General features: G+C 34.2%; 2 protein-coding genes across 8 annotated transcripts; both read right to left on the reverse strand.

Annotated features, from left to right (window-relative positions):
* Window positions 1-188: 188 nt before the first annotated feature.
* On the reverse strand, window positions 189-3,938 carry LOC141693923 (uncharacterized). Of its 7 annotated transcripts, none has more exons than XM_074499111.1 (8): window positions 3,477-3,904; window positions 2,980-3,132; window positions 2,662-2,834; window positions 2,410-2,468; window positions 2,216-2,317; window positions 1,930-2,085; window positions 1,577-1,693; window positions 189-854 (listed from the first exon to the last, which is right to left on the reverse strand). In XM_074499111.1, exons 2-8 carry the CDS (start codon window positions 3,078-3,080, stop codon window positions 669-671), a joined length of 894 nt encoding a protein of 297 aa, XP_074355212.1. In that variant the 5' UTR covers window positions 3,081-3,132; window positions 3,477-3,904; the 3' UTR covers window positions 189-668. The 7 variants fall into 7 exon arrangements, with proteins under 7 accessions (XP_074355212.1, XP_074355211.1, XP_074355213.1 ...); XM_074499110.1 differs by having other exon boundaries at window positions 2,980-3,136; XM_074499112.1 differs by having other exon boundaries at window positions 190-854; window positions 2,707-2,834; window positions 2,980-3,136; window positions 3,477-3,899.
* A 162-nt stretch (window positions 3,939-4,100) lies between these two features.
* On the reverse strand, window positions 4,101-8,356 carry LOC141690155 (rho GTPase-activating protein 4-like). The gene is made up of 5 exons (XM_074494815.1): window positions 7,621-8,356; window positions 6,702-6,822; window positions 6,435-6,554; window positions 5,605-5,835; window positions 4,101-5,055 (listed from the first exon to the last, which is right to left on the reverse strand). The coding sequence occupies exons 1-5, from the start codon at window positions 8,022-8,024 to the stop codon at window positions 4,453-4,455; spliced, it is 1,479 nt and encodes a 492-aa protein (XP_074350916.1). The 5' UTR covers window positions 8,025-8,356; the 3' UTR covers window positions 4,101-4,452.
* Window positions 8,357-26,006: the final 17,650 nt, after the last annotated feature.

Genomic DNA, 26,006 nt, shown 5'->3' on the forward strand with positions numbered 1-26,006 from the left:
ATCCCTTATAAGAGTAAAGGAAAAAGAAGAAAATGGATTTAAAGTAATGGAACCTTACAAAAATTAAACTATGGGAAAAGAGAATGTTAACAAATGTTAAGAAATAAATGGGACATTTTCTTAAAAAAAAAGTGTTGAGAAATAAAAACAAGGACTATTAATATATTATAATATCATCATATAACTTCAATGTGCTAGATATTCTTATCAATCTATTATACTAATTCTCAACATGCAGTTGAATTTTGACAAAATAATAATCCATACAATAATAAACTCATTGAAGTAATATTTTTCATGATCTCAACCATGTTACTTTAAAGATGTTAACCGTATATGCAGGATTTTAACCTGTGGTACAATTTTGACAGAAAACAAAAAGGGTGACATCCCACACTGATGAAATCCGCATCCTTTGACATTCTCCATTGCAAAGTTCTAATCTCCGGATTCAGAATCTAACCAAACTGTCAAATGTACTCCTTACTTGACATTTGAGTGCCAAACAGGTTGTGCTAATATATTTCAGCTTTAATACATACTATCTGTTAGATAGAATCACCAACACTTAAAACTGAACCAGTGCCGCAAACATATTTATCTGAAACAAGTGGAATTGTCTTCCACACTTTCATAGTCCTTTTCCCTGCAAGTTTGAAACTTCAATCTTAAGCATTTATGTACTCTAAATCACCATTTTCTGATGAAGATGTGATAATCTCACGACTAATCGCAGGATCCATTTTCGTGCAAATGGCGGCATAATGTGAACCAGCAAGTTCCCAGAGTGAAAATTGCCAGTCTCTTGCATGGCTGGCTGGATCCTCCAAGGGCTCAACAACTATCTCAGAAGCCTGACAGCATGCTGAAGCTATTAGATCAGGCGATATTTCTGTATTACCTTTGTCAAAAATAAATTATAATTTCAAGATACATGCATATTCTTGTGGCACAGAAATGCAACCACTTCATCATAAGTTCGCTCCAATGTTATAAGAATCTATCACATGTCCATAGTATGGATATAACAAATTACTGTTCATATGTTCGCATACAGTTCAAAACCACAAGCAGTATCATACAATGCATAAAACCAAAGTGCTAGAGATTCAGCATATGTCATACATTTCAGGGTCAGATAAGCACACAAGCTTGCTAACTAATTCTAGTTTTAGGTAACCGTGTTCTATTTTTGCTATGTAAGATATGACCATCTAAGATGGTTTCTAGGAGAATTTCGCTGCAGAATGTTGTACTGTTGTTGGTTCAAATTTTGAAATACATTCATTCCTTATTATATTGCATTATTGATATATGTTTACTCATTGTTTCCATACTTGGCAATTTTTTCCTTCAATTCTGAAAACTCATACTCCTCTCATCCTGAATTCCAAAATAATTAACTGTTAAAAATTACTTACAAGTTATAACTATAATATCTTCAGATTAATTTTTTAGATCTTAAATTCTGCCCCGCTCTTGAAAATCTCTGGTTCCAACACTAAGCATAGGATAACTGCGGTTACATATATATAGTTTCTAGATCATATTTCACTGTGCGTATTAGGTAATATACCTCGGATTTTGATTTCGTACAAGGATGAATTGCCCCTTTATAAGGAATGTACTGGATTGTAAAGGTTCTGAAAGGCGCACCAGAGAAACCCCTTCCCAAAGCCTTGACATAAGCTTCCTGTAAGTGATTTGTTAATTTCCGTATATCAACAACGAAATCAGGCAAGTTTATTCATTCAATGCGCACACAAAATATATCATGTTAACACAAACTGAATGTCTGCCCAAATAAATATTTAGACATAGCAAATCATGTCCCATAAGTGGGACAAAGTGAATGACCTCCAAAGAGAAAGATATGAACAATCATGTACATTACATAGCATTAATAATAAAAACACATACATAACTCACCTTGAACGTCCACAATTTTAGAAACTCCTGGCGCTCAAGTTCAGGGTCTGATATAGACTTTAAGAGTTTCTTTTCTTGTTGAGAAAAGTAACGGCGAGCAAATGCCATGATATTGTGTTTTATCTTTCGTTCCTTGTCTTCTACATCAATGCCAATCTTATAATTAAAAATAACTCTGATCAGCTTAACTAATAAAAAATGTAAGTCTAGGTATCAACTTAATAGGAGACCAACTATAGATGCATGTCACTTTAGCATTGATAATGATAATGACAGAGGTACTAACCGGACAATCAATAGTCACTCCACATGCTACTAAAGATGATGAGTGTGAAACATTGAAATGCAATTCTGGTGGGTTCCAGTCGTTATTCTCTGGCCATTCCAACTAATACAATAATTCAAAATAAAGTTTTAAGTATGTAAATCTTTAGAGAGAGGGAATCTGAAACAATTAAGAAACAGGATAAATCAGGGTACCTCGGGCTTTCCATGGATGTTCTTCCTAAACTTCAAAGATCTTGGATTAACTTGATTATCTGATATCATAGCAAAGAAAAATGTTATAACTATCATACATCTATTAACAAACCATATGTAAATTATGTTTAAAAGTCTCAAACAACTATGATGACTGCTTGACTGTATTAACTACAAATTATCTTCGATCCCATATCATAAATTATAATAAGTACAAATGTAAAGGAAGCACCAACTAATAACTATCCATACATCGTGCTAAAATAGTCCGAACCAAAGGACGGGATAGCAAAGCACCTCTTCTCAGTTCATAAGTGCGCATACTCGAAACATGTTCCTTCTCAGATGGTGATAAAAGGTCGGAGTATTGGTTAAAGAGTTTCTCAGTCATGTCATTATGTGAAGCGTACCACATATGGGTTTCCCTACACATCAAAAATCTTCTCTATATTATATAACACAAGAAAACTAATGCAGAGTGTACAAGCAACTGCAAAGAAAATCAGACTAATGAACTTAAAATACGAACACAAGATACAGTACATTTAGTGCTAAAAAATGATATCATACATTTTAGATGGAAGTTGCAAAGGAGGCAGAGAGGATAATGAAGTAAAGAATTTTGTATCATAAATCTGTACCCTCATTCTGAAACACGAAATTCCACGCATATACAATTATGATTGCATCAACATTTACGGAAGCTCCACTTCAGTCTTATTTCTTGCTTAATTGTATGATCCATGCACATAGAAACAGTCAATAATTAGCCCGAAAAGCAGTGAACATGTGGTAGATAAACCAAATTCAGCAATCAACCAGGTAAAAGTTTGTTTGTAAATTAGAACAAAAGATAACTAGATAACCCTTCAAATAAGTTTCAAGTTGTTGCTAAACTACTGGTGTTATTTTTAGCATAATTTAAGAATAATTAATAAACAAAATAAAGATACAGTATGTGTAAATAGACAATGTAAATAGCCACCATCAATTTAATTAAAAAAAACCATAGCAGATCACATATATCACAGAGAATCAGAGATATTGAGATACAGTATGTGTCATACCAGATGATGTAAATTCTTCAGCGTGAGATAGAGATGACTGATGATTACTTTTGATTTTATCTTCGATGATATCGAATTGCTGTTGGAAGCTCCGATATAACCCGCCCGACTCGCTCACACCGCTTCAACTCGCTGCTTACCCTTGCTCCGAGTTTTAATTACGAAGGTGGTCAGTAAGTGATAATAAATGTAAATTTAACAAATTTTTACTTAAAAAATGTGATAGAAAATATTTTACATCCTTACCACTTACTTCTTTCTTTTAAAAAAACTCGGGAACGAGACCTTAATCTCGATATAAAAATGACCCATAATCTCATAAATTGGGGAAAATGTGACCTTTTCTATCACTTAAACAAATTTTATTACAAAAACCCATCGGTTGGGGCTCACTGTTAAAAATCAGGTTGGGAAAATGATTACTTTGTCTAATGAAACTTCGTGTTCCTTTGGCTTTTTTTTCCTTTCAAAAAATAGATTTTACTTATTTTGTCGATAAAAACTTCAAACACGTCATTCATCTTATATCTTTTATCTGATCGATTTTTCATAATAATTTTTTAGAAAATCTGGTAAATATATTATAATTATAAGAGTCAAGTAATAGATTGGTATGAAACAAGATTATATGGCTTTAACTGAACGTAACAAGTAATGATACTAATAATAAATTAAACGTTCACAAATGTTGAAGACCTTAAAATTTGCTTCCTGATAATGAAGCCACAAGTAGGCAAGTTGCACAAATTTGACATGTTAGAAATCAGGGGATATTAGTATGAACAACAAAGTGAGATGGCTAAGATGAAATGAAGTGAAGAAACACCACCAACGAAGTGCAATAAACATGAATGAGAACCATAAACAAGATATTCAAACCACAATGCACACTCCTACTTGTTCCACTACCAGTCAGTAGAGATATAACAATAATCCCACAGCCACCATTCTTGGCGATAACTTTTAAGTATAATATTCATCGCCAGGCTTCAACACGCTCCATTCTTGAATTCAAGCGACTAACGATGGTGCTTCCACGGATCTTATCCGCTGCTTCAGAAACCAAAGGCCGCTCATAGTTTTTCCTGGACCATCGCTTGAAGCTTGAGTTACTTGACTGCCCACGTCTAGTTTTTGACATGTTCGAAGGAGTCCCTTTTGTTGATATCTTATCATCATCTTCTTCAAATGTATCCAACTTGGTGTCAACTTGACTTGGAGATTCATTAGGACAGTCATCAGTCAAATAGTTGTTTTCAGGTGGAATTATAACCTCAGTAGAACTGTCAGAACCATAATTTTCTTTTACGGTAAAATAGTCACCCTGAGAAGGGTGCACAGGAGTTTTCTGGGAGGCTTCTTTGCATATGAATTCTTCTTCCTCTTCATCTGTCTCATTGGCCTTGATAGTTGCTGGCTGTAAAAAGCTGCTATGACCATTTTCGTCAGACGGCTCCAAGTGGGATGGACCGCCATCTGCAACGAAGTCTTCTCTGTCTTTCAATGTCCTCTCAATTAAAGTCTTGAGAAAATTCATCACTTGGACTGCATACATAAGTGCCGTCAAAGGATCTGCCATCTGGAAAAATAAATCTTTGTTAAACCTATCATGACACACAGTACTAAACAGATGGATGACCAACCCAATAATATAGTGTCTCAGTTTGACCTTTCAATGAACGTCCATTGATCCTGAATGATAAATGTGTATAACTATATTATTTGCCGAATTGCTGCAAGTACAGATAGAACTTGCTACTCTACAATTGATGAGTAGTGCATGATTTATACGACAGCAGTCTCTTATGAGTGAAAAAGAAAAGTTTTTGGAGAAAAATTGAGTATAAACTTAACATTTACAGTATTAAAAGATAACTTGTTCAAACATTGTCGAAGCCAGAAGATAGTTAACGACCCAGTGTAATCCTATCCTGCCTTATATAAAGCATCACAAAACAGGGTAATAGTATTTTATTGTTCTACTGACAAATATATCTGCAAATTTATAATTCTTATTATTTTCCAGCTGTGTTATACTTCTATACTTATCTTCAACATCAAGAATATATATATATATACACCCTTTTTGACAATAAGTAGTTGACAATAATAATAAATTTCTACTCACCTGAGTCATGTTTGGTGCAAACACCATAGCCACGTTACGTGCAGTCATTTTGTTAAAATTTTCCAGTTGAGCAACATCAGCCATTAGATTAATTGCCCAGTCCAGTAGAGCAGATTCTGTCGATGGAAGAAGTGTCACAAGTCTAGCACACTCCTCTTCTGACTGGGCCTGCATTACCTCCTCAGGTGATAGAGAGTCCAATATTCCGCTAGGAAGTTCCCTGAACCACGCCTAGAGAAAGGCCACAATGTATCCAAGTTAATAAATTCTGAGATAAATTGCATCATCACTATATCACGAAAATATAAAACTTGTCTCGGCTTTCTGACAAATTAGCAACGTTTTTTAAGACAGACGTATCTGAGTCATAGGAGGAATATGTCTTAAACAACTATCAAAACTTCAATCTGGGAAAACATGGAAGATATGATAGATCTTGTTGTATAATACACGATATACCTGCCAACATATTCTATCTGTAGTAGATGAAGTGTGAAGTAACTAGAAAGCAAGGTGGTCCCCGGTTTTTTTTTGTGGAGAAATGAAAAAAATTGGAAGGAAGTTGAAATTAAAGAACGCTAAAGGATTTGCAAAATAAAATCTTTGCAAACAGAACATTACAAGGAGCAAAAGAAAGCGAGGGTATGGAGAAAAAAAATATCTTGCAAGGATATGTTAAGATATTTGTAGAATCATCATCATATATAAGCAAGAGTAGTCATTTTTATGCACGCGTCTCTTAAATTACTCGGGAACACGGTACAGAAAAATATTACTCCTGTATTGTTCTCCAATAGAAATGCACATGTTTCAAACTGCAGATGGACTACCTTAATAAGACCTGCTAAGCAGTGTACATCTATGTTGTCTGGCACCACACCTCTGTTCAGTTCTTCTCTAATGTACTCTTCTTGGCTGTTTTCACCATTAATTCTGAATATTCCTTCTGCCTATATTGCAATTAGGAGTAAAAAATGTTAAACTAATCAATACTTGCTTCATTAGAGAGTAGCCTATACTGTAATAATTGATGGAAAAAGCAACTAACATATAAAGAAAGATTTTTATTAGAAAGAGAATATATAGGAATCACTCACCTCCAGGCCTCCTTGCAAATATAAACGTCTTTGCATCATTAGGAGTATTGTAGGCACACTGTTCCCTCTGGAGTCAAACGAAAGCTGCATAGATTTTGTTGAAACTCCAAAAACACTTGTGCTGGAGAAAAGTAGGTTGAGTCAATTACCAACTAGTTTCTCATTATGTCAGATAAATTAACAATGTTCTGGCATGATGGACTGAACACGAAGGGAGAAACTTTAGGCTCATAAAAACCAAGCACTTACATGTACACAAGATCTAGTTGGCTTCTAAATAAAACGAAAAACAGATAACTATGAAAGTTTTTCATAGCAAGTTGGTAATAACAAGACACTTATAATAAGAGGTATTAGGTCCTACTTCCAACATCATAGTTTTGGGACAGTTGGTCACCTAATATGGTGTTTGACAAGCATATTATTCCTTATCTGAAAATTTAACTTGAGGTTTTGAATAGCTAGTCACCTAACAAGAAACACGTTATCTTGACTGCCTGGATGGTTCAATCATCTATGTGCTTCTATATAGGTTTGACTTGTGCATCCCACTTTCAGGTGATCTCCTACACATGTATTCTAATAAGCCCTATTATTAGAATTCAGCCCTGGATACCTTTTATCCACCTAAAAGCAATATGAGACAAAGATCAATTGCTGTAGGTCATTCATCTAGGATCATGTTCTAAATCCCAGGTATCCATTTTCCAGTCCGAAATAATTTATTAATTTACAATCAGATCAGTTGATAAATCACCAATTCTCCCAAAGAACTTCAAAGCTAAAAGAACTAATCTCAAAATCAAAACTTTAAGTCAGATATAAGACATAACATAAGCCAATTATCAGAACTACAAATAAACACAATCAAACACAAAACCCCTGACCTGACATAAAACTCGAAAAGATTAAAACAAACCTTGCACTAGGAGGCCTTCTGGGAACTTCAGGTTCAAACTCAACAGGCAAACCCAAGAATCCATTAAATCTATCAAAAGTAACATGAGCAACATGTCTAACATTTCTTGGTACACCAATCTCCATAGATTCAATAACACTTTCACTACTCTTACAAGCAATAAAAAAGGACTTTCTAAACACTGTAAACCAAACTCCCAATAAAGACAGCTGATCTCCCTCCTCTCTCTCTCTCCTCTTTCTCTCTCTAAATATACCCTCTTCTTCCTCTTCTTCAATTCTGTATAAATCTACAGGACTAAAAGAAGATGTTTGTTGGTGAAACACATCATTATCTGAGATGGGTATGGAGCTTTGAGGTGAAGAAATGTGACCAGGTGAAGATTGTACTATAACATCTGTCATTATTAATGAAAAATCAAGAATCAATGCAAAATACTCAAAATAGTTTGGTGGGGTTGGCTAAAATTAGTAGAATCATAAAGAAAATATGCAAGATGTGTGAAAGATTGTGACTTTATTCAAGTGGAGTTGGAGTGAAGGAAGGTTTTTGGATGGTAAGATGTAAACATCAACCAAGGTTTATTCTTTCAAACACACGCATGTGTGTGTAAACAATGTTTGTATGTATATGAGTGGACAAGAGGGTCAATGGCTTGGGAATTATGAGATGGGGGAGCGCCAGGAAAGATGGGTGTGGAGATGGAGGAAGAGTGCTTTTGTTTTGTTTGTTGTGTTAATATCATTTCAAACAAATCTTGCTTAACACCTTTTATATGGGACCATAATCTAATTCTTCAATTTTCTAATCAGTGGCTATGGTTAATCAATGTCTTAATAAATTTCGATTTTTTTGGAAAATCTTGATTGAGGAGATGACTCTAACAAGGCAGAATTAAATTTGAAGTCCCTGAAATTTTTGTCTCCGGGTTCCTGAACTATAAATATAAATTGAAAAGTAATTGAATTTTTGAAATATCCTAATCACAGTCATTCTTTTGCATTTTAATGAACATATGTTATCTTGTATGTTATCTTTTCCAGTTTTGCTGATGTGATAACTTAAAAACAAACAGAATATAAATAATTTCAAGTTGTACAACTTACTTATAATTAAAAAAACTTATAAAATTAGCACGTGATTTTTATACATGTCTCTTTATATAAATATATATATATATAAATATATATACGCACACACGTATAGAATAATATATATACGCACACACATATAGAATATAAAGGAAGGAGATTTTTCGGATGCTCATTTTACAAGGATAAAAGTAAGTACTATGATTTATTTCAGTAGTATGATAACGAGTTTTTGGACACAGTTAAAGAATTGATAGGTGATTTGAAAATGTAAAAAAATTAAATTTTTGATCAAAGTAATTGCATTGGATGCCAAAATAAGTGAACTTTATGCTATGAAGATGAAATTGAAGAATTAAAGAGTATAAATTAAAGCTTGAAATTGTTTAAATTAGGTTTTATTGTAATTTTATGTGTACTTGTAATCAAATTTTGTGGTTTGTTTTACACATAATCAAGTTTGAGTTTTGAAATTATTGTAACGAGACTTTGTTGATATAATTAAAGTTTGTTGATGTAATCATAATGCGTTGATGAAATTAAATGAAAGTAATGGAGTTTAACAATTACAACTAAAAATTAAATAGAAATAGAGATGATGTCCAAATATTAATCGTAGATATACTCTACTTTACCTTCTTTGTAGTATTTTAGTCCGTAATATTCTAAAAATTTGTCACATGATGAATCTCAATCTTTACTTCCAACTTCATATGCATATTGATGGAAACATACAAAATATGATGATATTAGTAATATAATGACTTAATCGGACCCTATAATTGATCTATTAGAAGAAACTTAACATTAATTGATAAACTAACTCGTATTTTGGTTGATATACGCCTCAATTGCACTTTATAACCCTAATCCCCAAATTTTGTCTCTTTATCCCTTTTTTAAGTTACTACCCGATATGAGCAAACGAATAATTGAATTTTTAGTTTACATTTTTTAAACATTGGAAGTTATTTCATTTCATCATTAGTATCGGGAGATTGTTATTTGATGTTATGATATGGGCAGTGACGAAGGCAGAGCAAATTTTTAGGGGGGCCTTATAGTACAATTTTAGAAAAAAAATATTTTAATTGTAAAAAAAAATTGTAAATTAAACTCATGATTAGTAGAATAATGCTAAGAAGCGTTTATATTTTTGACATACATAAGATGCCAACAGTTTGAAAAAAAAAGAAAGAAATAAAAGTATGGAAATTAAGGGGAAAAAAGAAAAGTATGAAAAATAAAAGACGGTACCAAAGAGTTGAACCCTAATAGGCTAATACGGTAGCAAACAAAATGAACTACCACCCGAGCTAGCGAAGCATCTATAAAACATATATATTAATAATATATATTTAAAATTCTAGAGGGGTCGGGGCACCCCTCGAACCCTGTCTCCGTCTGGGTATGGGATACATCATCATTCTCACGTGTAAGTGTCCGGAAATTGGTTTATTAGTTATAGCAAAATTACAATTGGAATAAGTTTTCTTTTTTAAATCGACGTTAAGGAGGTTTCTTTTTTTATTCAAACATCATCCCGAAGTATTAAGTCTCGATCAATTTTAGGTCTAGTATATTTGAGAGATTTGTTATTGTTATATCGACTTGTCTTTGAAAGATATATCTTGAATTTGCATGTACTGATATAGTGTAATAATGTTACGAATTTTGGATAGTTATATCGAGCTAGTGGTACATATTTGAGACAATTGTTGCTTAATATTGATGTTCTTCTGCATTTGCCTGCAAATTTGGTATGGGCGGGGATTATTCCCGCTTGTTGAAATGTGTTTGATTAACACCACACTTCTTGTATTTCTTTGTGTTTGTCTTTTCCTCGATTGGTTAGATCGATTAAAGGTTTGGTTAGATTTTAATGGCAGTATGTTATGTGATGTTAATTGTGACAATTCATTCAACTTTAGACAAGTCTCATGTGAATAAAATTACACGGAAACTATCACAAACAATATTCTATGTATTATGCACTAAGACCCCGGTAATCGCTATAATAGTCTCCCTACCTTCAGGGTAAAGGCGGGCTTGCGTATATTCTACACTCTCCGGACGTCGCTTTAAGTGGTTTATACTGGGTAAATTTCGTTTGTTTGGTTTAGTTATAAGTTGAGTTTAATTGGAATAATTGTAACTAAAATATAATTAACAGAGTTTGTATTTATGTTTAATACGTGTTTCATTTATTTTTAAATAAATAACAAATTTTATTTTTTGAAAGGTGCTAACAAATTTTTAGGAATTTGTTAAACAAACGACTAAACGAAATCATGTTTCTCTTATAATAGTATGGTATAGGTAAATATTAGGTTTTATTCCTTTCGCTTCGATTATTCAGTATTTTGTATGAGAGCTTGGAGATTTCGGGCTCGACTCTATGTAACCACAAATATTCTTACGAATTTTTTTAGACACTCAGGTATGATGGGATTTATTCATCGACCAATAGATGGGTTTTTACTTGTGGAAAAATATTTGAATATATATGAAGTTCCGGTTCTGGTTCTGGTTGGACCTTCTGTTAAGAGTTTAAAATGTTAGATGAATCGGTTACTAAACAAATATTTCTAAAAAAAATTACATAATCAATCGTTTAAAAATATCTAAAATAAATTAGGGGTGGTTAAATTTATGATAGATCATGCATATTCTGAACAGATAATAACACTAGATTTTCGGTCAAACTTAAAATCGAATTCTGGATTTGAAGACATTTAGTCATACTTAGAAATCATAGCTAAAATAATAACCTTTGGCATGAAAACAATATGTTTTTTTGGAAATATTAAATTAAATTCAAGCATGCATTCTAAAAATTTAGCAACAGCAAACGGCCTACTTATAGCATTTTTCCCTTTATTCGGGGACTTCAACGGGCCTTAAAAGCTGGCAATTCTTCACGTGAGAATAAATTACTTGATTGAAGACTTTATGATGAATAAGTTCACCTAAAGAAAGAGGTAAGATGCCTATAGCTTCGAACAGAATAGTCCTGATCTCGGGGACGTAGAAAGAGAAAAGGCGCAGCCATCGGTGAGCAAAAGTAGCTTTAATCTTGATAATTGAGTGAAGAAGTTCCGGTAAGAGCCATCCTATACTATGAAACCATGTTGCATCGGTGTTTTCAGGGAATAAGAAAGAACTCTATTTAGGGAGTGCAATAGAGAACCTGAGATCCGATGCGAACAATCACTCGAAGGAGCGAACAATCAGTCGAAGGAACGGAGCTTAGAGCCTTGACTTTCTATTAGTCAAGCGCATTCACTCTAACGACGTACCTTTTACATGATGTGTCAGCGAGGAAATGGGAAGGGAATACTAGACTATATCTGCTTTTGCGCCATGACAATCTCACTCGAATTACGGGGACCTTCACATATTAGTTCAGTATACCGGGGCCCCCGTCCAGAACCACACGTGCAAGTTTCCCTGCATGTGGCTCGTCCGTGCTTTCCGAGGCGCTGTCGGTGACTCAGCATGGGAAGAGGGGGTACGTGGAGCTTCCGCCTCATACGGCTCCTCTGGGGATGGAGGTAGGCCCAGCCCAGACTTGTGCGGTTAAGGTTGTTGTACACGACCTCATAAGAAAAAGAAAAAAGAGCTTCCTCCCCTTTACCTTACTGCCGTCATTTTTTATTCTTACCCCTATCTCTCATTCCCGACATTCCTCCATCAAACCTTCTTGCAAAGATAAAGAATGCACCGGATGAAATAGCAATTGTCCTTTCCTCCCCTTTAGACTTATAAAATATGTGCTAATAAGATTTTTTAATATTTATTTTTAAATCCATTTAATAATATTTAATATTTTAAATAGCTTAAGGGCTTGCAATTAAAAAAATTAATATTAAAGTTTATTTTTTTTATTATTTCAACTCAATTTTATTTCAAATATTAAATGTACATTTATAATTTATTAAAATATTGATGGTAGTAACGATAATTTCAAGTTATATATTATAATACTAGCAATTATGTTTGTTAAGACATTAATAAAAATATAAATTGAAAAGATACATCAGTTTACATTATCATTTTTTTCATTTTGATTTTATATGTTAAAAAAATTTAAATAGACAAAATAATAATAGTTACTAACTAATTTATAATAAAAAATGAATAAGTAAATCATATAAATATGAAAAATGAATGCCTGATGAATCTGAATACATGTTAATTGAACAAGTTTGTATAATTATGCGGGAAGTCTATATATATAGATAGAAAGTGTAACTTCTAGGTAAATTAGTTCTGGAGTATTATTAAATGAACACTCAGGCATTCTTAATGGGTAAGTGTATAACTCTTGCTAAAGCAATAATGAAAAACATTTTTGCTGTAAAGATTAAGGAACATCCCAAGGTTAATCTTAGGATAAGATCATCACAACTACATGGAAATAAATAATGCTAATCAATTATTAGAGCATCTTCGATCATAAAAAGTTTTTGGCTAAAAATTGAGTTGACATACTAAAAATAAAAAATATAGTCAATTTCTTCAAAAAATCACTCTCCAACCATACCCAACACTTTTATCTATAATTATAACCAACCTCCTATGAATAACTATATTTATCGATCACTGCATGCCTGCAAGAGATCTGTAGAAAAATTACACATTAGTTATTATCATTTAAAGTGATATATTCTATTTATAACAATCTAAAATATTAATAACATATTATTTTTAAATTATGACCAACCAATATATATCATCGTAAAATGGTTTACCAGTTCAATAAATTTTACATAATGTTTTACAAGTCCAATTTAACCAACAATATTAGTCCGCCAATCTTCTTGAAGATGCTCTTATTAAATATTTATTTATAATATATATTGCATGTCAATTAGAAAAATAAACAATTTAATAATAAATATAATAAACTCAAGTTAACCAAAATTTTTGTAAGATTAACCTTACTGACCTTATTCTCTGAAATATATGCAATAAAATTAGTTAAAACTGTACGTGGCACAGTGACGAAAGTGATTAAAATCGTGCTCAATTGATGGTGTTTTCTTCCACTGAGCACTCGTTTTTCTCCGATATTGTCTGGTAAAGGTAAAACATTCTTGATTAATATATTGACCCAATTGCGCGGTGGGTTCCGGAAGTAATAAATTAGTGAAGTAACTTCATTCGTGACAAACCCGCAAGAGTGTATTCAATTTAAAGTCTGTGATAAATTTAATTATGTACCCGCTCCTTTTATTTTTACTTTTATTTATAACTCCGGATGCATCACACTTTTCAAATTTAAAGAAAAAATTGTCAGAAGTTTATTTTTTTATGAATTTTATAATAATTTAAAATTCAAAGAGATTTGATAAAATGGAGAATTTTACATAAATAAAATATTCATCGCAACAACAAATGATCAATGAATATGAATGTTGGGGTTACAAAAGGCGTACAAGTGAAGTAAGAAATGTGAACATACGGTACTCGAATCCTATTAAAATGTCAAATTACGTTCTCAGACATTAAGACCTGGACTAATTATGACAAAAATTGAAACGAAAGAGAACTCCCCAAAATAGTTACCAAAAAAGAGATATGCCTAGAATACCCACTTATTATTCAATAATTGTTAAAAACTCAAATATATTTCTCAATTTTTTATAAAATAATGCAATAGATTTTGATTAGGCGCTTGTATATACATGTGTGTTATTATTATTAAAAAAGTTGCTACTTGTATATTTACACCTCATCATTTGAAAAAATAAAACATGATTTATCTTAATTTTAGACCGAATTACCTAACAACTAAAAATCTTCTCTGAAATCTAATTATTAACGCCTTGACCATTACAAAATCCAGGTAGATAACCGAACATATGAGTCCCTACAGTACCGGTAAGTTACACTATTTACGTAAAATCTAACATTTGTTGCTGAACGAATTTAATCTAACATAAACCATTGTAGAATTATTTTATCTATTATTACTGTAATAAATATGTTGACCTACAAATAGATTATTAATATAAATCCCTGAAGTAAAAAACGAAAATTTTGACTGATTTTTTTTAATAATATTTTAACATATAGAAATGCTAATTATTATGATGTAAAAAAATTAATTAATTAATTAATTAATGTAATCCCTTCCATATTTTAGATTGTAAAAGTAAAAAAGGTTGCAACATAAAAGAAGTACACATTGCAACCAAAAGTATTATTGGGGCTTTTACATGCATGCTCCTGGGTACGCATGTATAAACTGCTTTTACAACGGCCCTGTCACTCTTTCCACAACTTGAATTTCAACTCAATTTAGCTTCCCATTTCTGCAACGTCTACCTCACTTTATGTTGTTATTTTTCACACTCTAACCAAAATACTTGCCGCTAACCAAAATTATTACTTGTAGTTGAATTTTCCGTATCACTAGTATCAGTTTAACTAGTTTACTCATTGGTAATTTACTCATTCCCATATATTTCTTGTTTTATTCTAATCACTTTCATTTCTTTTATCACTCATTTCAGTTTAAAATCCATGTACACGTGGCCATTAATATTTTTCACTTTCTATTTATTTTTAGGTAATAAATAGTTGATGAGATTTAAGATAAATGTATAATTGAAAATATAATTGGTGAGATCGAATCTGAAAATTTTATTTTTTATTATTTAAAACTAACGGTTGTGATTAATGAGGTTAACTAAAAGAAGAGATAACAAAATTAGAAATTATTCTGAATATTGTAGCTTAGCGAGGAAATGTGTAGATATAGATTTAATGACTTTGTTTTCAAGTTCATTCATGTACATAGAAATATCAAATTCTCATGTGTCCCAAATATTTTGCATGACTTTTAGTCAAATTCAGATTTTTTTGTCTAACATTTATTTTACTCACATTTACTTTTTGATGATTCCATAAATATGGTTGAATCTCGATAATTAATATTTTTTACGGTTTCAATATAATAAGCACAATGTATTTTTACTCACAATAATGTAATAAACTCGCTAAAATAATATGTTTTCATAATCCGAACCTTGTTACTTTAAAGAATTTTAAGTGTATTTTTAAAATTTTCTACCATATAACTTAAATATATATATTTTTACTTTAATTCTTGGAAATTCATTTTTTCCAAAATAAGAATATTAAACTAAAGTTTAAATTTATAATTTTTACAATATATAATAATCTAATTACATAATTAATAAACTATAAACTACACTAAAATATGTGCATAAAGATAAAAAAAACAAATATTAAAAAATTTAGCATGAAAAAATAGTGGGGCAAAATGCCCAAGCCACTCGTTATGACTCATATATACAATACTTGATAAGTAGATAAAAATACTGTGCTTCGCTCATCCGGTTCGAGAAAATTATTAACATTTTTGTTTTTTTATGAAATTAAAATAATCATTCTTAAGTAATTCGATTTGATGCTTAGTAAAACTATTTAACATATTATATTGAATGCAGATTTGTATTTGTGTTAGTAGCAATTTTTTTATACTTCATAGGAAACCTTTTAATAGTCGAATAAAACTCTCTCATATTTTATTGCTAAGTGCTAGGGGTGCTCATGATTCGGGTTGAACCGTAAAATCCGCAAAAATCAATCCGATTTAAATCCGATCCGAACCAAAATCGAAACGAGGTTCGTGGATTCGGTTCGTATAATTTATAAACCGAGGTTCGTGGTTTGGTTCCGGTTTTATATTAAACCAACCCGCTATCAAACCGAACCGCATCTATAATAAATATATAAAATAATATATATTCGTTTACACTAATCTTATCTAAACAAAACCAAACTTCTGATATGCTTGTGACTTGTGAGCCGTGACTCGTGAAGTATATCAAATCAGATAAGTTAACTACACGATCCCTCCTCAATCCACTCTCCCGTGCTTATCTCTATCGTCTCCCATGATTCCACGAAATCTTACCCCTTTCATTCCCTATATTATTAAACCTTCAATTTCATTTACAGTCTATAGCTTTTTGCAAGGTGAGATTTTGGGTTACATCTGTTGTAAATCTCACTAACAAATATAGCAACATAGAAGCAATTGTATAAAGAATTTAGCAAGTTTAGGCCAAGACCACAGTTAACAAAATAAAACATGCAGGTAAACAAAATCAGTAACTGAAATAACGAGGAGAGAAAGAAAGATATACCCGAAACCATAGCTTTTAACAGTGACTGAAATAAAGGTTCACAGATACAAAATGTCAAGAGAAATGATCACAGCTGAGTCACCAGGCCTTGCTCGAAGTCCTGGCTGCTCTTGAAGAGAATCTGCTGCGTTTGGGATGCGCACAATATCTCCACCAGGATAAAACAGCTCGGAGTTTATGTTAACAACAACAACAAAAGCTCCACTTCGACCAGCACCTCAGTCGCCGGAAAATATCAGCACTTCAGGACTTGTGGGAGAGAAATGCAGAGAGGTTGAAGAGAAGAGAAGAGAATGTAGTGTATATCATACATTCACTTTAACCTCTATTTATAGGAGAGGAAAAAATGAATCTGTCCACACACTTAATGTCTGAATTAAACTGCTTCATTAATGAAAAAATCAAAACTGATCAGATTTTGAATTCATTAATGAAAAAATCAAAACTGATCAGCTTTTGAATTTAAATTATTTGTAACAGCTTTTCACATTAACACCCACATTATTATCAGAACTTAAGTTAAGTTCTGATTTGATTCATCAGTACTTAAGTTCTGACTCTGATATCAGAACTTGTTAAGTTCTGATTTTATTCATCAGTTCTTAAGTTCTGATATCAGAACTTATTAAGTTCTGATTTTATTCATCAGTTCTTAAGTTCTGATTTTGATATCAGAACTTGTTACAGATCAGATTATTTGCAGGTTCAATATATTTAGACTAAGCCCACTAACAAAGTGACTTAGCCTATTTCAGTACCCAGCCCAATAATCCAGTCACCGATAAATAAATTCGAATTAAAATAATTCTCAAATAAATAAAATCCTCGCCCAGGTCGCCTCGCGTACGCGAGACGCCGAGACATTCGCCCAAATCGCCCTTCGACCCGACCCGGTCCGGTGCGGTGCGGGGCGCGCGTGTGTGTGTGCGCGCGTGAAGCACACAACAACACAATGGACCATCACACACCTTAGTAGTTGTATACTACTCATGTGGGTAATACCATATAAAGCACACAACCCCCTTTATTTATTTCAATGTGGGACAAACATTCTCAAATTTTCCAAGCTTTTTCCAAGCTACTTTCAACTCTCATTTCATATGGATTTCATTAAGAAAATTCTTAAAACCATACATGAAAATTTAAGTTCAAATATCATTGAACAATTTCCAATCATTAGATTTTAGGATTAACATCAAGAACATAATTAAATTAAGCTCTAAAATCCTAATTTTCTAACAATCCCCCACAAATCCATACAGAAATGTGATAAATTTCCCATCATGACTTGTTTTTCAGAGTCGGCACCCTTCCGGGTTTGAACCCTCCCAATTCCTCTACTTCAATGGCTATCGGACTCAGATGGAATGTTTCACCTTGAATCTTAATCCGTTTAGTATAACCATATTCCATAGACGACGACAAGTCAAAGGTTATGGTGTCAATCTACGGCTTTGAGACATTAATGGTCATGTCTCGATCCTGTTCGTCGAATGCTTCAAGGATTAACCCTATCCTCTAATTGCGACCACACAATTACATTCGCTTAGCTGGGCATCTCCAGAGATATACTGCCTCTATCTCGTCAAATGACTTGATCACATTCAGAGTTTTAACACTCTTGCTTTTCTGGCAGTGTCAGTACCTTCTAGGTTTACAGGGGATAGACTCAGATACTATAGTATCATCTATGTAGCAAAGGTACTACCAACTCATCCTTACAGCTTGTTATTACCCATTGAATACACTTCGAGGGATCTCCTCTCATGTGTATTGGGTTCCCACTGTTGATGAATTATGATGGGTTGACAGTCCCATCCCCAACCTTGACTTAAGGACCACTGCAGGTTCCAGTCCTTTAGTAAGAGGATCAGCTATATTATTCTGAGTTCCTATGAACTCTATAGCTATGATCCTATCAGTCACTAAACCCCTTATAGACTTGAGTCTAACTTGGATGTGTCTCTTAGTTTTAGCATTATGCTTTTTACTGCTAATTTTGTCGATAGTTGTTCGACTATCACAGTGAATAGCAATAGCAGGAAGCGGTCTGCTTACTACAGGTATTGCAGACATAAGTCCGTGTAACCATTCAGCCTCCGTCCCTGTGGCGTCAAGTGCACACAACTCAGCCTCAAAAGTAGATCGAGTAACAATAGTCTGTCTGCTTGACTTCCAGGATATTGCTCCACCAGCCAAGGTGAACACGTATCCAGTCACTCCATTGGAACCAGACTTCTTAGCTATCCAACTTGCATCACTGTACCCTTCAAGCACACCAGGAAATCTCCTGTAGTGTAAACTAAGGTACATTGTGCCTTTTAGATATCTAAGTACTCTATCAAGAGCATCCTAATGAGTTCTGTTTGGACAGCTTGTATATCTAGCCAATTTAGACACAGAATATGAAATATCTGGTCTAGTGCAGTTAGCAAGATACTGCAAGCTCCCAATAATCTGAGAATACCTTAACTGAGACACAGGCACTCCTGAAGTATTCTTGACAAGGGAAACTTTCGAATCATAAGGTGTACTAGCGATTCTACACTGTGAATAACCATATTTCTCAAGTATAGATTTCTCTATATAATGAGATTGAGTCAAGGTTATTCCTTCAGTGGACTGAATCAATTTGATTCCAAGAATCACACTTGCCTCACCCATATCCTTCATTTCAAAATGCCTTTTCAAGAATTCTTTAGTCTCGTTAATAATCTCAATATTGGTTCCAAACAATAAAATATCATCCACATATAGGCACAAGATAACACACTCATTACCTTTAACTTTAGTGTAGACACACTTATCACTTTCATTAATCTTATAACTGAAAGGCAATATAGTTTCATCAAACTTTTTATGCCAATCTCTGGGAGCTTGTTTCAAGCCATAGATGGACTTGATCAACTTACATACTTTCCTTTTATTGCCTGATGCAACAAATCCATCAGGCTGATCCATATAAATCTCTTCCTCAAGTTCACCATGAAGAAAAGCCGTCTTTACATCCATCTGATGGATGATAAGACCATGGACTGAAGCCAATGCTATAAGCATTCGGATTGTTACCATTCTTACAACCGGAGAGTATGTATCAAAATAATCAATTTCTTCCTTTTGCTTAAAACCCTTAGCTACTAGTCTAGCTTTGTACTTATCTATTGAGCCGTCAGGGTTCAACTTCCTTTTAAAGACCCATTTGCACCCAATAGTAGAACACCCAGGAGGGAGATCAACCAACTCCCATGTTCCATTAGAAACAATAGAGTCAATTTCACTCTTGACATCGCCCTTCCAGTGCCTTGACTCAGAAGAATCCATAGCTTGTCGGAAAGTTAAAGGTTCGTCCTCGATATTGTAAGTGATGAAATCACCTCCAAAATCCTTGACTACCTTTGCACGCTTACTTCTCCTTGGTTCCTCTAGTTCCTTAGGAATAGAGCTACTACTAGGTTCCGCCCCCACATTTGTCATCTTTTCCACATGATCAGGAATAGAACTTGATGTGTGAGTAGGATCTTCCTCAGAAGTCGTTTCAGGTATTCCAGTCTTCATAGGGTAGACATCCTCAAAGAATGTCGCATCTCGAAATTCAACTATCGTGTTTGCCACTATACCATCTATGTCAGATTTTAACACTAAAAATCTCATAGCTGTAGTGGTTTCAAGATAGCCCAGAAAGATACAGTCAACAGTCTTTGGACCTAGTTTCTTTCTCTTGTGTTCAGGAACAAGCACCTTAGCAAGGCACCCCCACACACGAAGATACTTAAGACTAGTCATCCTGCCTTTCCATAACTCCAAGGGTGTTTTATCCATGTGTTTCAGAGGGACTCTATTCAAAATATGGCAAGCCGTATTTAGAGCCTCTCCCCACATGTATTTAGGCAACCCAGAGTTAATAAGCATACTATTAATCATATCTTTAAATGTTCTGTTCTTTCGCTCAGCAACCCCATTAGACTCAGGTGTGTATGATGGAGTAACTTCATGAACTATACCATTATTTGCACAAAATTCATTAAAAGCATTACTCGTATACTCACCACCTCTATCAGATCTCAATCTTTTAAGTAGCTTACTAGTTTGTTTTTCTACTTCAGTTTTATATATAATGAATTTACTAAGTGCTTCATCCTTATGTCTAAGTAAATAAACATAACAGTATCTACTACTATCATCTATAAAAGTAATGAAGTATCTAAACTGGTCCTTGGTCAACACACCACCAAATTCACAAATATCAGTGTGTACTAAATCTAACAAGTCTGAATCCCTAACAACGTTATGAAAAGGTTTCCTTATCTGTTTAGCAGACACACATACTTGACATTTAGAATTCTTTTCTATGGTATATTTTGGAATCAACTCTAAGTTCATCATGTTCTTAAGAGCACCAAAGTTTAAATGACCTAGTCTAGCATGCCATATATCTGAGGATTCAATACATTTAACAGTAGGAATAACATTATTATTCAAATTTCCCAAAACGGGATCCGCATTAATAACAAATAAACCATTTGACAAGTAAACCTTGCCAAAGAATGTACCAGTGTGAATAAGAACTACTTTATTACACTTGAACGAAATTTCAAAACCACTAGAAACTAAACAGCTTCCACTTATTATATTTCTACGCATGTTGGGAACATGATGCACTCTCGTCAGAGATAGAATACGTCCTGAAGGGAACTTCAGATCCACGTTTCCAACTCCATATAATTGAGCAACACTAGCATTCCCCATCTTCACAGTCAGGCTATGACTCTGTTGATAGGATACAAATAAACTAATATCAGCACAAATATGTACATTAGCTCCAGTATCTATCAACCATTCATTTGACAGATAGGTAGAAAATATCACAGGGTTGTAGGATACATACCGGTCAATGTCGGTTTCAGAAGCCGTAGCCTCACCAACAACCATGTTCACTACAGGCCCACTTGCGGTTCCAAGCACAACATTTGTTTGCGCTACCTCGGTTTTCTTCGCTTTCTTCGTAGGGCAGTCCTTACTCCAGTGCCCAACCTGCCCACAAGACCAGCATGGTTTATTTGCCTTGGGTTTCTTGGCCTTGTCCTTGTCACTCTTAGGTTTATTACTATTAGCTTTCTTAGCAAAAGCCTTCCTCTTTTGTCCTACAGTTGCTATGTTTACCTTCGAGGTACCGTGTTCAGTTGGCATCACATGTCCCTGTTTGGACTTGTGTTGTTCTTGCACCGAGATGTCCAGCATAAGGTTGGTCCAGGTGATCTCTCCTTTCTGTCTTTTCAGGGAGAGAGAGAACTCTTCCCAAGACTTCGGGAGTTTTTCAATCACACTCATCACCTTGAACTTCTCCGGGAGATTCATTCCAGACTCCTTCAAAGCATGCACTATCATCTCGAATTCATGCACCTGCTCAGTCATAGACTTATTGTCCACCAGCTTGAACTCGAGGAACCTTGCCACAGAATACTTTTCTAGACCTTGTGAGTCAGTATTATGTGTCTGGTCCAGCTTCTCCCATAAGAGTTTTGCAGAGTAGGCATCAGAAGAATAGACATCAAACAAAGTATTTGTTAGTGCCGTCAGAATGGCTGCCCTAGCCACTCCATCCTTCTCAGCCCACTTCGCAAAAGCCTTAACTGTGTCAGCCTTCTCTTGATCCACTACTGGTTTCTCATATTCCACAACCGGCCACAGACCCTTTATAGTCAACCACGACTTCATCCTTTTCTGCCAGCGAGAAAAGCCAATGCCACCGTTGAATTTCTCCGGTAAACCGGTTAGTTCAACAGCTTGTGGGAAACTATAGGTGGTCCAATCAATGGCCCCAGCAGTTGCACCCGAACTGCTACCACCACCAACGATAACCTCACTTTCGTTAACCATTATGCTAAATTCTATATAACTAATATTCTCTTCAAGAATGTTGTAAATCTCACTAACAAATATAGCAACATAGAAGCAAGTGTATAAAGAATTTAGCAAGTTTAGGCCAAGACCACAGTTAACAAAACAAAACATGCAGGTAAACAAAATCAGTAACTGAAATAACGAGGAGAGAAAGAAAGATGTACCCGAAACCATAGCTTTTAACAGTGACTGAAATAAAGGTTCACAGATACAAAATGCCAAGAGAAATGATCACAGCTGAGTCACCAGGCCTTGCTCGAAGTCCTGGCTGCTCTTGAAGAGAATATTGCCCCTACCTGCTGCGTTTGGGATGCGCACAATATCTCCACCAAGATAAAACAGCTCGGAGTTTATGTTAACAGCAACAACAAAAGCTCCACTTCGACCAGCACCTCAGTCGCCGAAAAATATCAGCACTTCAGGACTTGTGGGAGAGAAATGTAGAGAGGTTGAAGAGAAGAGAAGAGAATGTAGTGTATATCATACATTCACTTTAACCTCTATTTATAGGAGAGGAAAAAATGAAACTGTCCACACACTTAATGTCTGAATTAAACTGCTTCATTAATGAAAAAATCAAAACTGATCAGATTTTGAATTCATTAATGAAAAAATCAAAACTGATCAGCTTTTGAATTTAAATTATTTGTAACAGCTTTTCACATTAACACCCACATTATTATCAGAACTTAAGTTAAGTTCTGATTTGATTCATCAGTACTTAAGTTCTGACTCTGATATCAGAACTTGTTAAGTTCTGATTTTATTCATCAGTTCTTAAGTTCTGATATCAGAACTTGTTAAGTTCTGATTTTATTCATCAGTTCTTAAGTTCTGATTTTGATATCAGAACTTGTTACAGATCAGATTATTTGCAGGTTCAATATATTCAGACTAAGCCCACTAACAAAGTGACTTAGCCTATTTCAGTACCCAGCCCAATAATCCAGTCACCGATAAATAAATTCGAATTAAAATAATTCTCAAATAAATAAAATCCTCGCCCAGGTCGTCTCGCGTACGCGAGACGCCGAGACATTCGCCCAAATCTCCCTTCGACCCGACCCGGTCCGGTCCGGTCCGGTGCGGTGCGTGGCATGGCGGGGCGCGCGTGTGTGTGTGCGCGCGTGAAGCACACAACAACACAATGGACCATCACACACCTTAGTAGTTGTATACTACTCATGTGGGTAATACCATATAAAGCACACAACCCCCTTTATTTATTTCAATGTGGGACAAACATTCTCAAATTTTCCAAGCTTTTTCCAAGCTACTTTCAACTCTCATTTCATATGGATTTCATTAAGAAATTTTTTAAAACCATACATGAAAATTTAAGTTCAAATATCATTGAACAATTTCCAATCATTAGATTTTAGGATTAACATCAAGAACATAATTAAATTAAGCTCTAAAATCCTAATTTTCTAACATCATCTGTATCGAAATAATTGTTACTTTAATTTTAATTCTCAGTTCTTTATATTGTGTATTGATATTGTTGTGCTGATTTTATTTAATCTGACTGACTGTATATGTTAATTCACGAAGTTGAAGTTCAATCCCAAGGAGATGATGATCAATGTAATCCAGCTCAAGGAAATGAGGACACTACTACTCCAAACATTGAAATTGAATCTACACAGCCCAAGGTTAGTGAAACTGCTACATCAATGAATAAGAAAGATAGTTCTGCTGTTTGGCTAGGTTTTGATAAATTAGCAGATCCCGGGAAAAGAGAAATCAAGGCTAGATGCAAGTATTGTAAAAAAATTACAAAGCCGGTGGCAGAAATGGTACAAGTACATCGTGGAAGCATTTTCATTCATGTATGAAAAATCCTAATACAGGGAAAACAAAAAACAAAAATGCCTTGCTTTTGATGGTAATACTGCATCACTTTTAAATGTTAAATTTGATCAGGAGCTCTTGAAAAAAGAATTGTGCAAGATGATAGTTGTTGATGAGTTACCTTTCATGTTTGTGGAACGAGAGGGTTTTCGTCATTTTGTTAAATTTTGTGAACCTCGATTTAATATGCCTTCACGTCATACAGTGGCTAGGGGTTCCCTATAAGTTTACTTAGATGAAATGAAAAGTTAGCTTATTTTTTGCAAAAATATACTCAAAGAATTTGTTTCACAACTGATATATGGACATCTTTGCAAAACATTACTTATATGTGTCTCACTGTTCATTTTATTGATGATAACTGGAAATTGCATAAGAGAATTCTGAATTTTTGCCCAATTTCTAGTCATAAAGGAGATGATATTGGTAGAGAAATTGAAAAATGTTTGAATTCTTGGAACATTAATCAAGTCTTTACTATTATTCTGTAACGGTATTGGTACTTGATATATAAACTCTTTATCTCTGTCATTACACAACTCGTTTAAGATATTTGCCTCCCATTCCCGCCCATCCTCAGTCATCAAGCTATGAACTGTGCCATCTGTAAGCTCCTGGTGCAGCACACTTGTAACATATTCATTCGCCCCATCAGGCAGCCAAGGTACCATCCAGATTTTTGTATCCTTTCCATCCCCTATACGCGTCCTACATCCTTGTTTCATCACATGCATAACTTCAAAAATACTACGCCAAACATAACTCGGAATATCACCCAAAGAAGCATTTAAAACATTTGTTTTTGGATAATACATAGCCTTCATTAGCTGAGTTACCACCTGGTTTTCATTGTTCAGCAAACGCCATGCCTGTTTCGCAAGCATTGCTACGTTGAATTCACTCAAACTTTTAAACCCCAGTCCTCCCACCTCTTTAACTTCACATAACCTTTCCCATGCCAGCCACCTTATTCCACCTGTTTCGCCACCATTCCCCCACCAATACTTATTCATCCTCCTCTGAATCCCTTCGACAATCTCTCTCGGAATTAAGAACAAACTCATCCAAAAATTTGGGATGGTTTGTGCTGCTGCTTTTAGAAGCGTGATCTTGCCTCCTTTCGAGATGACTTGATTCCCCCAATTCTTTAATTTCTGCTCAATCTTATCCAACAAGAATTTAAATTTCTCCGCCTTTCTCCTACCCACCATCATTGGCATACCCAGATAATCTCCTGGATTATTAACTGCTCGAACTCTCAACTGAACACACACTCTTCTTCTATTATCTTCACTTGTATTAGGAGAAAACACCACCGTGGATTTATTATAATTAACAACCTGGCCCGAAATCTCTT

Source organism: Apium graveolens, chromosome 10 (assembly GCF_009905375.1).
Source record: "Apium graveolens cultivar Ventura chromosome 10, ASM990537v1, whole genome shotgun sequence".
In the NCBI taxonomy this organism is placed as follows: Eukaryota; Viridiplantae; Streptophyta; class Magnoliopsida; order Apiales; family Apiaceae; genus Apium; species Apium graveolens.

Excerpts from the sequence above, each read along its gene's own strand:
- LOC141690155 (XM_074494815.1), bottom strand. The coding sequence starts at position 8,024 with ATGACAGATGTTATAGTACAATCTTCACCTGGTCACATTTCTTCACCT. Across the intron at positions 6,823-7,620 it reads AGAAGGCCTCCTAGTGCAAG|CACAAGTGTTTTTGGAGTTT; the intron begins GTTTGTTTTAAT and ends ACTTTTCTCCAG. Across the intron at positions 6,555-6,701 it reads ATTTGCAAGGAGGCCTGGAG|GCAGAAGGAATATTCAGAAT; the intron begins GTGAGTGATTCC and ends ATTGCAATATAG.
- LOC141693923 (XM_074499111.1), bottom strand. The coding sequence starts at position 3,080 with ATGCGTGGAATTTCGTGTTTCAGAATGAGGGTACAGATTTATGATACA. Across the intron at positions 2,318-2,409 it reads ACATCCATGGAAAGCCCGAG|TTGGAATGGCCAGAGAATAA; the intron begins GTACCCTGATTT and ends TTATTGTATTAG. Across the intron at positions 855-1,576 it reads GTACGAAATCAAAATCCGAG|GCTTCTGAGATAGTTGTTGA; the intron begins GTATATTACCTA and ends GCATGCTGTCAG.